We start from the raw sequence: 16738 nt of genomic DNA, 5'->3' as shown, positions 1-16738 counted from the left end.
GGTTAGAGCGTTGGACTAGTAACCGGATGGTTGCAAGATAGAATCCCCGAGCTGACAAGGTTGAAATCTGTCGTTCTGCCCCTGAACAAGGCAGTTAACCCACTCTTCCTAGGCCGTCATTGAAAATAAGAATTTGTTCTTAACTGACTTGCCTGGTTAAATAAAATTCACTTTTTCATTCATGTAATAACAGTTATTTTTTTGTGTATTTGTGTTCAGGCTTCTGGAAGGCCACCTGTCCCCCGTCCTGCGCCAGTCCTCTGCTGGTCTTCGTCAACTCCAAGAGCGGAGACAACCAAGGGGTTAAATTCCTACGACGTTTCAAGCAGCTCCTCAACCCAGCTCAGGTGTTTGACCTGGTCAATGGCGGACCACATCTAGGGTGAGTCAGCTTGGCTAGTGAAAACCACATGGCATCGCTAGTAAAAAAAAAGTATTCCCACGCACAATACATCGACAAATCTGATGGTTTACAAATGTAAGCAAGTTTTGAAATTATTATGTTTTAGTCAAATATTATATCTGTTTGGGCTTCTTGCGGTCAATTTGCAGTCTACAAATGATTTGTAATTTTGTTCCGGCCTGATTCACTGACTGAACATCTTGTCAAAGAAATCACATTTATTTTGGGAGATCGCTAGAAAGAACTTCTAAATTCAAGACAGGAGATACAAATTGATTCAGAAGATAATAGAACACATTACTTTTAGTTACTTTTTTCTCAACTTGTTTCTATTACTTTTTAGTACGCCAAGCCAACTTACAGAGAAGGTAGCTAGCTAGCCAGCTAGCTTTGTAGCCATGGATTGTGCTCCTTACATTGTTTAGTACCAGCAAAACACCAACATCCCGGAGTCGCCTCTTCACTGTAGACGTTGAGACTGGTGTTTTGCTGGTACTATTTAATGAAGCTGCCAGTTGAGGACTTGTGAGACGTCTGTTTCTCAAACTAGACACTCTAATGTACTTGTCCTCTTGCTCAGTTGTGCACCGGGGCCTCCCACACCTCTTTCTATTCTGGTTAGAGCCAGTTTGCGCTGTTCTGTGAAGGGAGTAGTACACAGCGTTGTACGAGATCTTCAGTTTCTTGGCAATTTCTCGCATGGAATAGCCTTCATTTCTTAGAACAACAAACAAAATATAACTACTGTAAAATGAATTGTGTCCGTAAAATGTATATAGTATGTATAAGCTGGAAGTAGAAGCCTAAGGGTTGTTATTCATTAGTTTACTCCAATTAGGGGAGGGGTGGTAGGGTTATTGTAAAATAATTAAGGAAAACATATTTTTTCAAGACATGTATACAGTACCAGTCAAACGTTTGGACACACCTACTCATTCAAGGGTTTTTCTTTATTTTTACTATTTTCCACATTGTAGAATAATAGTGAAGACATCAAAACTATGAAATAACACATATGGAATCATGTAGTAACCAAAAAAGTGTTAAACAAATCAAAATACATTTTATACTTGAGATTCTTCAAAGTAGACACCCTTTGCATTGATGACAGCTTTGCACATGCTTGGCATTCTCTCAACCCTTGAATGAGTAGGTGTGTCCAAACGTTTGACTGGTACTGTATGTATGTATGTATGTATGTATGTACCGTAATTTCCGGACTATTAACCTCTATGGGCTAGGTGGGACGCTAGCGTGCCACCCGTGGTGCACTCCATCAACAGCAGGTGCATTTCAAGAGCGGCAAATTTGAATCCAAATAAATGTCAAAATTCAAATTTTTCAAACATACAACTATTTTACACCCTTTGAAAGATAAACATCTCCTTAATCTAACCACGTTTTACGATTTCAAAAAGGTTTTACGGCGAAAGCATAAATTTAGAGTATGTTAAGACAGTACATTTACAAGAGTTGTGTGTAATGTTTTGTCAAGTCAAAGACAGGGTCATCAAAACCATAAAACCAGCTAAAATGATGCACTAACCTTTTACAATCTCCATCAGATGACACTCCTAGGACATTATGTTGGACAATGCATGCATTTTTAGTTCTATCAAGTTCATATTTATATCCAAAACCAGCGTTTTACTATGGCATTGATGTTGAGGAAATCGTTTCCCTCCAATAACCGGCAGTCAAGTCAGCGTCACAAATTAAATAATTAAAATTAGAAAACATTGGTAAAATATTATATTGTCATTTAAAGAATTATAGATTTACATCTCTTGAACGCAATCAACTTGCCAGATTTAAAAATAACCTTACTGGGAAATCACACTTTGCAATAATCTGAGCACTGCGCCCAGAAAAATACGCGTTGCGATACAGACTAGACGTCATGTTGGGGAGATCTAAAATCGAAAATACTATGTAAATAATCCATTACCTTTGATTCTCTTCATCAGATGTCACTTCCAGGTATCACAGGTCCATAACGAATGTAGTTTTGTTCAAAAAAGCTCATCATTTATGTCCAAAAATCTCCGTCTTGTTAGCACATGATCTAAGCCAGCCGGACTTCTCGTCATGAACGAGGGGAAAAAATATATTTACGTTCGTTCAAACATGTCAAACGTTGTATAGCATGAATCATTAGGGCCTTTTTTAACCAGAACATGAATAATATTCAAGGTGGACGAATGCATACTCTTTTATAACGTATTGGAACGAGGGTACCCAACATGAACTCGCGCGCCAGGTGTCTAATGGGACATCATCGTTCCATGGCTCTTGTTCGGTCAGATCTCCCTCCAGAAGACTCAAAACACTTTGTAAAGGCTGGTGACATCTAGTGGAAGCAATAGGAAGTGCCAAAATATTCCTCAGCCCCTGTGTTTTTCAATGGGATAGGTTTAAAGGTAATACAACACATCAGGTATCCACTTGTTATACTCACAGACACCATTCAAACAGTTTTAGAAACTTTAGAGTGTTTTCTATCCATATATAATAAGTATATGCATATTCTAGTTACTGGGTAGGATTAGTAACCAGATTAAATCGGGTACATTTTTTTTATCCAGACGTGCAAATGCTGCCCCCTAGCCCTAACAGGTTAAGCGCACCTGAATATAAGCCGCACCCACAGATTTTTTTTTTTTTTACATAAATAAGCCGCACATGTCTATAAGCCGCAGGTGCCTACCGGTACATTGAAACAAATGAACTTTACACAGGCTTTAACGAAACACGGCTTGTAACAAAAATAAATAGGCTTTAACGAAACACGGCTTGTAACAAAAATAAATAGGCTTTAACGAAACACGGCTTGTAACAAAAAATACTAAATTAGCAGTAAGCTTTAGTTGTCTTTTTGCACTGAGTCAATTCCTCACGCTGCTGTTTCCAACGTCTTATCATCGACTCATTAAGACCAAGCTCCCGTGCAGCAGCTCTATTTCCTTTTCCAACAGCCAGATCAATCGCCTTCAACTTGAAAGCTGCATCATATGCATTTCTCCGTGTCTTTGCCATGATGAGGGTGACAAAATGACTACCGTAATCAGAATGATGGGAAGTTTGAGCGCGCTCGATTTAATCTAAACAGTAAACAAAAAAGTTGTTTGACCGTAACCCGTTCGGCAATTTCATTGGTCTAATGAAAGCTTCATGCCGCCAAAAAACTGAGCACGTCACAGAATGTGTTTTTTTGGAAGACAAAAAATTGAAAGCGGGAAAAATCCATATATTAGCCGCATCATTGTTTAAGTCGCGAGGTTCAAAGCCTGGGAAAAAAGTTAAGGCTTATAGTCCGGAATTTACGGTATGTATGTAGGTATGTATGTATGTATGTATGTATGAACAGTACCAGTCAAAAGAGAAATCATTTTAATAGAAAAGAAAAGAGGGAAATTACCATAAAATGTTTTATGGAACCTGGCCAAGGTCCTTCTGGAGGGGAGACATAGACAGAGTGAGTGAGAGGGGAATTAGATGGAGCATGCCTAAGATCACACAGTACACCAAATAAGACAGACTGACCCTAGTACCCTGGCACATGCGGCATAGATACTGGGGACAGAGACAGGGTGGTTGGTGCCCTGATCAGGGAAGAACAGGGACAGAAGCTATACTGTTTAATGACTCTGACACTAGTACCATTCCTTTGTGTGCTCTCCAGGCTGCGTCTCTTTCAGAAGTTTGATAACTTCCGGATCCTGGTGTGTGGAGGGGATGGGAGTGTAGGCTGGGTCCTCTCTGAGATAGACAAACTCAACCTCCACAAACAGGTAAGACCCCCCCCCACACCTATCTCCCCCCCAACCCCCCGTCTCCCCCACACACACTTACTCTCTCACTCTCTCCCCCCCCCTCTCTTTCTGTCTCCAGTGCCAGCTGGGAGTGCTGCCCTTGGGAACAGGAAATGACCTGGCGCGGGTGCTAGGCTGGGGACCATCGTGTGACGATGACACGCAGCTTCCCCAGATTCTGGAGAAACTGGAGCGGGCCAGCACCAAGATGTTGGACCGCTGGAGCATCATGACCTACGAGATAAAGCTCCCCTCCAAACACAGTGGGCCCGTCACGCCAGACGACACTGACGACGGCCAGGTACACAACATCTGAAACATTAACATCTGGAGGTGTTTTATAATGTAACAGTATCCCCCTGGCCTTGCTTAGTTTTCTATTAATTCTGCCGTTCTCCTCTCTCTGTGTCCCCAGTTCCAGATCTCAACATATGAAGACTCGGTAACTGCCCATCTCACCAAGATCCTCAACTCTGACCAACACTCTGTGGTCATCTCCTCTGCTAAGTGAGTGTCTCATCTCAACACTGCTTACTGCTAAATGGCTGCTGACAATTTCATTTAATGTGAACTCACGCTCTCCTTTCACCCCCCGCTTTCTCTCTCTGTCTCGCTCTCTCTCTACTCTCTCTCTCCTCGCTCTACTCTCTACTCTCTCTCTCCTCACTCTCTCTACACTCTCTCTCTACTCTCTCTACACTCTCTCTACACTCTCTCTACACTCACTCTACACTCACTCTACACTCTCTCTACACTCTCTCTACTCTCTCTCTACTCTCTCTCTACTCTCTCTACTCTCTCTCTACTCTCTCTCTACTCTCTCTCTACTCTCTCTACTCTCTCTCTCTACTCTCTCTCTACTCTCTCTCTCTACTCTCTCTCTCTACTCTCTACTCTCTCTACACTCTCTCTCTACTCTCTCTCTACTCTCTCTACACTCTCTCTCTACTCTCTCTACACTCTCTCTCTACTCTCTCTCTCTACACTCTCTCTCTACTCTCTCTCTACTCTCTCTCTACTCTCTCTCTACTCTCTCTCTACTCTCTCTCTACTCTCTCTACTCTCTCTCTCTCTCTCTCTCTCTCTCTCTCTACTCTCTCTACTCTCTCTCTCACTCTCTCTACTCTCTCTCTCTCTACACTCTCTCTACTCTCTCTCTCTCTCTACACTCTCTCTCTACTCTCTCTCTCTACACTCTACTCTCTCTACTCTCTCTCTCTTTCTCTACTCTCTCTCTCTCTCTCTCTATTCTCTCTCTCTACTCTCTCTCTACACTCTCACACTACACTCTCTCTCTACTCTCTCTACTCTCTCTCTACTCACTCTACTCTCTCTCTACTCACTCTTCTCTCTATATATCTCTCTCTACTCTCTCTCTCTACTCTCTCTCTATCTCTCTCTCTACTCTCTCTCTACACTCGCTCTCTACTCTCTCTCTACACTCGCTCTCTACACTCTCTCTCTACACTCTCTCTCTACACTCTCTCTGCTCTCTGTCTGCTCTCTCTGCTCTCTCTCTACTCTCTCTACTCTGTCTACTCTGTCTACTCTCTCTCTACTCTCTCTCTACTCTATCTACTCTCTACTCTCTCTCTACTCTGGCTCCACTCTCTCTACTCTCTCTCTACTCTCTCTCTCTGCTCTCTCTACACTCTCTCTACACTCTCTCTACTCTCTCTACTCTCTCTGCTCTCTCTACTCTCTCTCTCTACTCTCTCTCTGCTCTCTCTCCTCTCTCTACTCTCTCTTTCTACTCTCTCTCTCTTTCTCTACTCTCTCTCTCTCTACTCTCTCTCTACTCACTCTTCTCTCTATATATCTCTCTACTCTCTCTCTCTACACTCTCTCTCTCTACTCTCTCTATCTCTCTCTACTCTCTCTCTCTCTACTCTCTCTCTACACTCGCTCTCTACTCTCTCTCTACTCTCTCTACTCTGTCTACTCTCTCTCTACTCTCTCTCTCTACTCTGTCTACTCTCTACTCTCTCTCTACTCTCTCTCTGCTCTCTCTCTGCTCTCTCTCTGCTCTCTCTCTACTCTCTCTCTGCTCTCTCTCTACTCTCTCTCTGCTCTCTCTCTACTCTCTCTCTACTCTCTCTCTCTACTCTGTCTACTCTCTACTCTCTCTCTACTCTCTCTCTACTCTCTCTCTCTCTACTCTCTACTCTCTACTCTCTCGCTGTCCTTCCAGGATCCTGTGTGAGACAGTAAAGGACTTTGTTGCTAAAGTGGGAAAATCTTACGAGAAAAGTATTGAGAATACAGAGGAGTGTGACACTATGTCTCTCAAAGTAAGTACCCCCCCCCCCACACACACACACACACACACACACACACACACACACACACACTAACCTAACTCTCCTTTTCCCAACAGTGTGCCATCCTGAATGAGAAGCTAGACTCACTCCTCCATACCCTCAACACAGAAGCCCAGTCACTCCCACCACCTCTTCCCCTTTCCACACCACCAATCGTTGAAGAGGAGGAAGAGGAGGAAGACGAGGAGGAGGAGGTGAGCGAGGAGTCGTTGACCGAGCTGAAGGAGAAACTGGAAGCGGAGGAGAGTGAAAAGGGAGGAGAGAAAGGAGGAGGTTCGCCACACAAGCTGTTCAGAGCTAAAGAACAGCTGATGTTACGAGCCAACAGCCTGAAGAAGGCTGTACGACAGATCATTGAACAGGCCGAGAGAGGTACGTAGATATAGAACATAAGAGATCATCGAACAGGCCGAGAGAGGTACGTAGATATAGAACATAACAGATCATCGAACAGGCCGAGAGAGGTAAATAGGTATACAGTATGACAAAACGGATCAGACATACAATATAAAGAGCCTATGGCAAGTCTTTCATGCATGTTTCAGAGAGAATACAATGGAATACAGATTGTAAAACCATAAAAAGTATTGGCAATCACTGTGTCACGTAATACAAAGTTGTAGTGTCCAATTTCTCCCCTTTCTCCCGTCACTCCCTCTCTCATCATCCTCTCCCTCTCCTCTCTTGCCTTCTGGCACTGCCCCTCTCCCTCTAGTGGTGGATGAGCAGAATGCCCACACAGAGGAGCTGGAGCTGCCGTCCCCGTTGGAGTTTAGGAAGGAAGGCGAGGATGACAACAGGGACAGTGAGAAGGACGAGGACACCAAGGAACTGGAAGCCATGCCATGTGAGTCTCTCTCTCTCTCTTCCAGCCACCCAGTCCTCTTTAGATCTAGAGGGGTGGATAGGGAGTAGGGGCTAAGGGTCCATTTGAAAACAGATGCAGTAAGTTGTAAGTTGTATCATACAAGAAATCACACAGGATCTAAACACCACAGACTTAGTGGATCCTCCACTCACTACGCCCTGCCACAGAGAACATGGATTCTGTCTGACAAGCCCACACACACGATGATTCCTGCTCTAAATATAGGATATTATTTTTGTAAGAAGTATAGATGGAAACCATTCTCTGTATTCCTCACTATTGGATAATACTGGGTTTAGTTTGTCATTTACAGTGCAGTCAGTGGACTTGTACATGGTGTGGTATTTACATTGCACAGAGTGTGTGCTTGTCCTTTAGTGTGTGTGTGTGTCCTGTAGGATGTGTCATTGTCTGTGGGACAGAGGCACTTCCTTTTTTACAAGTAATCTGCTTATTGCTTCAGATCAATGGGGATGCCACTATATTCTCCAGTGTCATCCCTTTGTTCTATCTACTCTCTCTAGATCTTTAGTACATACAGTAGTAGTAGACAGTAGTACTTACATTTCTGGTATCTCTCTGTCTGTCTTTCACCCTGGTCTCTTTCTCCTCCCGTCTCTCTCTGGTCTCTCTCTGGTGTCTCCCTCTCTGTTTCTAGTGGCTAAGAGTCCATGTTCTCCTCCTGAGAGGCATGTAAGTCGCAGCAGCCAATCCTGTGGCTCGTTCTCCATCACACCTTTCACCACCAGCAAGGAGAACCTGCCAGTACTCAACACACGCATCATCTGCCCTGGTACATCCTACGGTATATGCACTCATGTGCGCCGTGCACATACATGCACATACACACTTCCCATTAGAGGTCTTCACGGGTCCACCCAAACACAATTACGTGGCATCCGACTAGGGTCCCGAGCGGGTCCAGATTCTGACAGAATTCTAAATTCTCACGTGTCCTTGTCGGATCTGATATGATCGTCCCGGGTCTTGGGTATGTGTAATTATTACTGATTTGCCCGTAAGGACCTGCAGAGACCCGAACGCGACTGCTGCAGTATAAAGAGAGAAGACATTGTAGGCTATCGTTTATGCTTCTGCTCTTGAGTGGCACGTGTAACTTGTTGTTGTCGGCCAATCACAAGTCATCATCAAAGTGGCTCTACAGTCAAAAAGCCTCAGAGTGTGGGAAGCAAGTTAGGAGATATCTAATCGATTTAAAATTTCAATTAGAAGGATGGACTAAAATGGCAAGAGCCAACAGGTAGGCTGCTACTTCATTTGTAGAGAGTTATTCACTTATTTGTAATTGTAGAATGGCAGGGAGTAGACCATCAAACCAGAGAATCTTGTTCCTCATGGTCTGAGAGTCCTTTAGGTGTCTTTTGGCAAACTCCAAGCGGGCTGTCATGTGCCTTTTACTGAGGAGTGGCTTCCGTCTGGCCACTCTAACATAAAGGCCTGATTGGTGGAGTGCTGCAAAGATGGTTGTCCTTCTGGAAGGTTCTCCCATCTCGACAGGAACTCTGGAGCTCTGTCAGCGTGACCATCGGGTTCTTGGTCACCTCCCTGACCAAGGCCCTTCTCCCCTGATTGCTCAGTTTGGCCGGGCGGCCAGCTCTAGGAAGAGTCTTGGTGGTTCCAAACTTCTTCCATTTAAGAACGATGGAGGCCACTGTGTTCTTGGGGACCTTCACTGCTGCAGAAATGTTTTGGTCCCTTTCCCCAGATCTGTTCCTCGACACAATCCTGTCTCGGAGCTCTACGGATAATTCCTTCGATCTCATGGCTTGGTTTTTGCTCTGACATGCACTGTCAACAGTTTGAGCTTATATAGACAGGTGTGTGCCTTTCCAAAGCATGTCCAATCAATTGAATTTAACACAGATGGACTCCAATCAAGTTGTAGAAAGAGCTCATGGATGATAAATGGAAACAGGATGAAGCTGAGCTCAATTTCGAGTCTCATAGCAAAGGGTCTGAATACTTACGTAAATCAGGTATTTTCTTTTTAATACATTTGAAAACATTTCTAAAAATCTGTTTTTGCTTTTTCATTATGGGGTATTGTGTGTAGAATGATGAGAATAAGGCTGTAACGTACGGGCCGGGTCTGTTTCTCCTTGGGTCTGTTCGAAACAGGTCTCTATATTTAAAACATTTATTTATTTGGGTACACTCTAAGAAAGAAAGGTGCTATCTAGAACCTTAAAGGGTTCTTTGGCTGTCCCCATAGTAGATCCCTTTGAAGAACCCTTTTTGGTTCCGTGTGGAACTCAACTTTTTGGACCTGTGAAGACCTCTACTTCACATACACACTTCATCTGCCATGGTTTGCGCTCATGCGTATACACACATATGTATTGTCTGAAATGATACACATACATCTGCCTTGGTACAAGTGCACATACCACACACACACAGCACTCTTTAAGAACATCTCTGTTTCTCTGTATAGGTTTGCGTGCTGGTCTGGCAGCTTCTATAGCCGGTAGCTCCATCATCAGTAAAATGCTGCTGGCCAACATCGACCCATTTGGTGCTACGCCCTTCCTGGACTCTGACCTGGACTCACTGTAAGATCCTCTGACCTCTACCCTTTAACCCTTCATAGACCCAGACCTACTGGACTCACTGTAAGACCCTCTGACTTCTGACCTCTAAACTCTACCCTTTAACCCTTCATAAACCCTGACCTGGACTCGCTGTAAGACCCTCTGACTTCTGACCTCTAAACTCTACCCTTTAACCCTTCATAGACCCAGACCTCCTGGACTCGCTGTAAGACCCTCAGACTCATGACGTCTAACCTTTAGGCTACCATATTCAGAATGTTTCCGACTTTACCTTTTTGGCGACCAGATCAAAACATGAATGTTTTAAGTTTTCAGTTGAACTGTAGTTTTCTGAACTGCCCTGTATCTATATCTCCCACACAGAGAGGGCTTTAGTGAGAAGTGTGTCATGAACAATTACTTTGGCGTTGGGCTAGATGCTAAGATCACCTTGGAGTTCAACAACAAGCGGGAGGAACACCCAGAGAAGTGCCGGTGAGCTCTAGGTTTATTTCTCCTCTCTCATCCCTCTCAACTGTCCTCTCATCCCTCTCTCACCTCTATTCTCTCCCCCTTGTTCCCCATTTTGTGTACACTACATTCTCTTCCTCACTCTGACTATCCTCCCGCCGTCTCTCTCTCTCTAGGAGTCGTACTAAGAACAGGGTGTGGTATGGTGTTCTGGGCACCAAGGAGCTCCTCCAGAGAACCTACAAGAACCTAGAACAGAAGGTTCAACTGGAGGTGAGAGAATTAGAATGACCATAGAATTAGAATTACTAGAAGGGACTTTCCCATTCAAATCAATGTTTAGTGGTCGATAGAATGGCGGCCATATTGGGTGTACCACAGGGAATGATTACCAGTACATTGCATTTGGAAAGTATTCACACCCCTTCACTTTTTCTACGTTTTGTTACGGTACAGCCTTATTCTAAAATGGATACAAAATCATCAATCTACACACAATACCCCATGAGCAAATGTATTAAAAATAAAAAACAGAAATATCTTATTTACATAAGTATTCAGACTCTTTGCTATGAGACTAGAAATTGAGCTCAGGTGCATCCTGTTTCCATTTATCATCCTTGAGATGTTTCTACAACTTGTTTGGAGTCCACCTGTGGTATATTAAATTGATTGGACATGATTTGTAAAGGTACACACCTGTCTATATAAGGTCCCACAGTTGACAGTGCATGTCAGAGCAAAAACCAAGTCATGAGGTTGAAGGAGACAGGATTGTGTCGAGGCACAGATCTGGGGAAAGGGACCAAAACATTTCTGCAGCACTGAAGGTCCCCAAGAACACAGTGAACTCCATCATTCTTAAATGGAAGAAGTTTGGAACCACCAAGACTCTTCCTAGAGCTGGCCGCCCGGCCAAACTGAGCAATCGAGGCAGAAGGGCCTTGGTCAGGGAGGTGACAAAGAACCCAATGGTCACGCTGACAGAGCTCCAGAGTTCCTCTGTCGAGATGGGAGAACCTTCCAGAAGGACAACCATCTCTGCAGCACTCCACCGCTTGGTGTGTGCCAAAAGACACCTAAAGGACTCTCAGACCATGAGAAAAGATGGTCTGATGAAACCAAAATTAAACTCTTTGGCCTGAATGCCAAGCGTCACGTCTGCAGGAAACCTGACACCATCCCTACGGTGAAGCACGGTGGTGGCAGCATCATGCTGTGGGGATGTTTTTCAGCGGCAGGGACTGGGAGACCAGTCAGGATCGAGGGAAAGATGAATAGAGAAAAGTACAGAGAGACCCTTGATGAAAACCTGCTCCAGAGCTCTCAGGACCTCAGACTGGGGTGAAGGTTCACCTTCCAACAGGACAACGACCCTTAGCACACAGCAAAGATAACACAGGGGTGGCTGCGGGACAAGTCTCTTAATGTCCTTAAGTGACCCAGCCAGAGTCCGGACTTGAACCCAATCGAACATCTCTGGAGAGACCTGAAAATAGCTGTGCAGCGACTCTCCCCATCCAACCTGACAGAGCTTGAGAGGTTCTGCATAGAAGAATGAGAGAAACTTCCCAAATACAGATGTGCCAAGCTTGTAGCGTCATACCCAAGAATCGAGCCTGTAATCTCTGCCAAAGGTGCTTCAACAAAGTACTGAGTAAAGGGTCTGAATACTTATGTAAATGTGATATTTCAGGTTTTTTATTTGTATAAATTTGCAAAAAAAATCTCAACCTGTTTTTGCTTCGTCATTATGGGGTATTGTGTGTAGATTGATGAGGGGAAAAAACAATTAAATCAATTTTAGAATAAGGCTTTAACCTAACAAAATGTGGAAAAAGTCAAGGGGTCTGAATACTTTCTGAATGCACTGTTCATACCCCTGGCCAGTCTGCAGCTTCTCCGTGTTGAAATAGAACCTAACTAACTCTCTGTGTGTGTTCTAGTGTGACGGTCAATACATCCCCCTGCCCAGCCTTCAGGGCATTGCGGTGCTGAACATCCCCAGCTACGCTGGAGGAACCAACTTCTGGGGAGGCACCAAGGAGGACGACGTGAGTGCTGTTCTGTCGTGTGTGTGTGTGTGTGTGTGTGTGTGTGTGTGTGTGTACTACCCGGCTTGGCTCAGTAGTGTGAAAAGTGTCTTAGTGTTTTCTTCCTGAGGATGATGTACAGGAGGCTAAATGAGAGTCATGCTTCTGGTATTTGCACGGGATGACCTGTTTACGCCACTAAGTGGCACCTCAACCCTTACGACCATACTGATAATACTGCCTTTATCATTCTATGTGTACAACTCCTATCCAGATCCCAAGGACTCTTGTTGTCTTGGTTGTCACTTTGTGGCTGCTGGCTCAGTCTTGTTGGAGACGAGGCAAAGAGAATGATAACACTTCTGGGTTATTGTTGTTCAGTAAGGTGTGTTTTATTACCGGAGCAGATTTGGTCCTGTGAATTTTTTCGATGTGTTTAAACCCTCTGCTCTCGCTCCCAGTGTCGGGGCCTGAGTATGACCCCTGGTGAGAGAGGTGGCCGGCTGTCGACCTGTTTGTTTAAGACTCAGATAGTACAAGGGCTGCTGACGGATTGGAGTGTCGGTTTGCTACACACGCGCAGACGCACACACACACACACCTCCCTGGTGGGGCCCCTAGTCCAGTGAGTTTACCTCTGTCTGTGACGTGGTGTTGTTATGTAATGGCAGTGCTGGAGCAGAGGAAGCAGCTGGGAGAGAACATTCAGTGGAACTGATCCAACACACACGTCATCCTGAAAGTTTACTCTCTTGTCTCTAAACACACACACACACACACACACGCACACACACACTTACAGTAAATTCACACGCACACACATGCTTATTTCTTAGCCTGTGTTCAAACTATAAACCATCTACAGACCTGACTGTTTTGGCCACAATGAAAACAAACTGGTTGCGTAGATGTGTTATTGTGAGTAGGGTTCCACCTAGTGGAATTAGTCTGAACTACAATACAATAGCTCACAACCTCTCTCTCTTTGAGCCTTTGACATGCAGCAGGCTAAGTAGTACAGATCTGCATTAAAGTGGCATTTCTGAGTGTATCGGAGCAGAGAAATTGTGCAGTGGAATGATGTCTAATTCATCACTACCTCGACCTTATCATGGACAATGTGGACAGAGAAATCAATATCAAGTCAGAGAGACCTTTAACTCCAGTCTTTCAATCTAAATTCTAACCCCTCGTTTTCACTAGATGATTTGGAGGTGAAGGAATTGTCAGAAAACATTCATTTTCAATGGGGGGTGATGGTGATGATGACGATGGTGGTGACGGTGATTGTGATAATGATGATGAGGCTGATGTACCACAAGAAAAATCCCCCCCCACACAGTGAGCATCATCAAAATGCTTTAAAGCAATGCACTGTAAATGCGTTCATTGTATTTTAACCCCTGCCTCTATTATTGTGTGTGTGTGTGTTGTGTGTGTGTTGTGTGTTTAGATCTTCTGCGCCCCGTCGTTCGATGATAAAATCCTGGAGGTGGTAGCAGTGTTCGGCAGTATGCAGATGGCTGTGTCCAGAGTCATCAAACTGCAACACCACCGCATAGCACAGGTAAAACACTCGTGCCCAACGCGCACACACCACTTGTATCATACTGTGGTTTTTCGCCATATGACTCTTTCCTCGCCCGTCAGTGTCGCTCAGTGAAGATCACGATCCTGGGAGATGAGGGTGTTCCTATCCAAGTGGACGGAGAGGCCTGGGTACAACCTCCTGGTGTCATCAAGATCCAACACAAGAACAGAGCCCAGATGTTGACCAGAGACAGGGTGAGCGAGAGATGGAGGGAAGGGGGGGGGGGGGGTAGGAAGTAGGGATGGAGTCCCAGAGTGTGAGGAAAAAGAGGACATGCAGTCAATGGGCGACGATCTAGAGAGGAAGGGAGAGAAAGAGATGCTAAGAGGAAGAGAGAAATGGGTATGCCCAAGATGCCCTGTCTCTGTCAGTGGATGTCAATTCCTGTTCTCCCTGTGTGTCCCCTCCCTGTCCATGTGCAGGCGTTTGAGAACACTCTGAAGTCGTGGGAGGACAAGCTGAAGTATGACAAGCTGCCCCTGCGGGCTCACTTCTACTCCCAGCTGTCTGTGGACCTGGCCACTGAGGAGGAGGTGGCCCTCGTACAGCTGGTTGCCCGTGCTGCGGACGAGCTCATCACCAGGTACACACACACACACGTGACCACCTCATTTTGCTCCATTCTACACTGTTATCTGTCCTTTATATTGAATGCTGTACCTGTAAAAAGCCTCTGTCAATCAGCAGTCAGAACTCTGCCCTTTGACTCCCCTCTCCAATCACAGGATCTGTGAGGCAGCCAAGACCAATGGGCTTCTAGAGCAGGAGCTTGCTCACGCCGTCAACGCCTCGTCACACGCCATCAACAAGACGCACCCCAAGTTCCCAGAGGTTAGGGACGTCATCAACAGGTTCTCTGTGTGATGTAAAGAGTGTGTGTGTGTGGGGGATTTTAGTTGTCTAATATCGGGTTTGTTTGTATTGCCTTGTCACCAGAGTATGGCCAGGAACACAGCTATAGAAGTAGCCAGCAATGTGAAGGCTTTACACAACGAGACTGAATCCCTTCTGGTGGGACGAGTATCACTGGTGAGTTACAATCTAAGAGGATGTGCAGGGTCTAGGATCAGCTTAGCCTTCCTAAATCCTAACCTGAACTAGTTAGGAGGGAATACGCCAAACTGACCTTTGATCCGTATCAAAGGGTAACTTCGTCTTACACAGCCTCTGTACAGAAATGTATCCTTCCTGACCAACTCGTGTGTGTGTGTGTGTGTGTGTGTGTGTGTCCATCCGCAGCAACTGGAACCCTCAGATGAAGAGTCTTTATCCAGTGCCCTGCAGAGTGTGGAGATGGAGCTAGGCAAACTAGTGGATATCCCCTGGTTATACCATATACTGCAGCCCAATGAAGATGAGGTGAGAACACACACACACACACACACACACACACACACACACACACACACACACACACACACACACACACACACACACACACACACACACACACTTCTAATCCTACACTTGTGTCCCTCTCAGGACCCCTCATTAGAGTATGGCAAGAGGAACAGTCGTAGCAGCATGTTCAGAATTGTGCCAAAGTTCAAGAAAGAGAAAGCTACCAAGAAGACCAGCCCTCAGTCAGGTACGTGTTGGTCTTCTGTGTCTCTCTCCACAGGCTTTGTATATACACACACACACACACACACACACACACACACACACACACACACACACACACACGCAACAAGAGTGTGGATATAATGTGTAAATATCACAATACGTTGTTTTGTTTTATCGTCTGTTTGAGAAAGTAACTACATAGGTTTAGAACTAAGGTCTTTACCGTCTCTGTGGCCTACATATAGTGGTTGTAATGCATTATAACCACCCAGTGTGGTGTCAGGGATTGTCTCTGTGATCTCTGTCTCCCCGGTCCTCAGTCTCACCCAGCCATCCAAGAGCACCCCTCTTTTCTCTGTTCATGGTCTCATCCACCTGTCTACGCATGTACAGCAGGCACAAACCAAGGCCAAAGACAGGGTGAGGGTGGTGGACGCAGGGCCACACACCCTGGGGTTGCCCAGAGAAAGACATTTTCTGTATTAGAACACCTTTTTGCCTTCATGACGACTGATACAACTGTACGATTGACTGCATTTGTTTATGAATATTACTGCCAATTGAACATGAAAACAAGCCATTTCTACTGTATGCGTGCTCCAGCTGAACTCTCGTCTCATAAACTCTCGTCTCATTGGGGTGAAATGAGATATGATGCCAGACAGGCAGTAGAATGGATACAAATAGAATGCCAGGGGTTGGCTGGTCCTCTGCTTTAGGACCCTGTCTGATTAGTTGGGAGTGTGTTAGTCCTGCCTACAGTGAGGCAGGGCAAGGTGTTGATTGGGTGGGGTATTCCTGTAGGTTGCACAGGCTTCCACCTCCCTCTCCCTCCTACTTACTGTATGTCTGTGTTCTGATTGGTGGATAACCTGCATGCCCTCAGCCTCTCTGGAAGGCCATCGGCCACAGCCCTGTTTTTCCGACCAACCAACCTCTGACATCTCTGTTAACCCCTCCTCTTTCCCGCCATCCGCTGCCGCATTTCCTCTCCCTCCCTCCCTTCCTTTCCTTCTCTACGTCTCCTCCTCTCCCTGTTTTCCTATCCCTCTATTGGGATGTTATTTCTCTGAGTGTCTGTATGTCTGTGTATTCAAGCGTGGACGTGGGTGTGCGTCCCA

The 16738-nt window shown here is 45.2% G+C and overlaps 1 protein-coding gene across 7 annotated transcripts in view; it reads left to right on the top strand.

Moving 5' to 3' along the window:
- dgkh (diacylglycerol kinase, eta) overlaps positions 1–16738 on the top strand; it is an 84391-nt gene that overhangs the window by 60216 nt on the left and 7437 nt on the right. For 5 of the 7 annotated variants that reach the window (XM_014164445.2, XM_014164443.2, XM_014164446.2 and 2 more), the window contains 19 exons: positions 220–382; positions 4086–4194; positions 4295–4516; positions 4631–4722; positions 6407–6506; positions 6593–6908; positions 7252–7383; positions 8063–8209; positions 9860–9977; positions 10341–10451; positions 10604–10700; positions 12374–12481; positions 13914–14027; positions 14111–14245; positions 14474–14634; positions 14777–14882; positions 14988–15080; positions 15291–15410; positions 15534–15639. In XM_014164445.2, the coding sequence (XP_014019920.1) occupies positions 220–382; positions 4086–4194; positions 4295–4516; positions 4631–4722; positions 6407–6506; positions 6593–6908; positions 7252–7383; positions 8063–8209; positions 9860–9977; positions 10341–10451; positions 10604–10700; positions 12374–12481; positions 13914–14027; positions 14111–14245; positions 14474–14634; positions 14777–14882; positions 14988–15080; positions 15291–15410; positions 15534–15639 (2550 nt within the window). The remainder of the gene's footprint in view (positions 1–219; positions 383–4085; positions 4195–4294; positions 4517–4630; positions 4723–6406; positions 6507–6592; positions 6909–7251; positions 7384–8062; positions 8210–9859; positions 9978–10340; positions 10452–10603; positions 10701–12373; positions 12482–13913; positions 14028–14110; positions 14246–14473; positions 14635–14776; positions 14883–14987; positions 15081–15290; positions 15411–15533; positions 15640–16738) is intronic. The other 2 variants (XM_014164444.2, XM_014164447.2) reach the window with 1 other exon arrangement.

The sequence above is a fragment of the Salmo salar genome, chromosome ssa21 (genome assembly GCF_905237065.1).
Source record: "Salmo salar chromosome ssa21, Ssal_v3.1, whole genome shotgun sequence".
NCBI lineage: Eukaryota > Metazoa > Chordata > Actinopteri > Salmoniformes > Salmonidae > Salmo > Salmo salar.
Note: the sequence above shows the minus strand (reverse complement) of the source record. Positions and strands in the feature narration are given on the sequence as shown.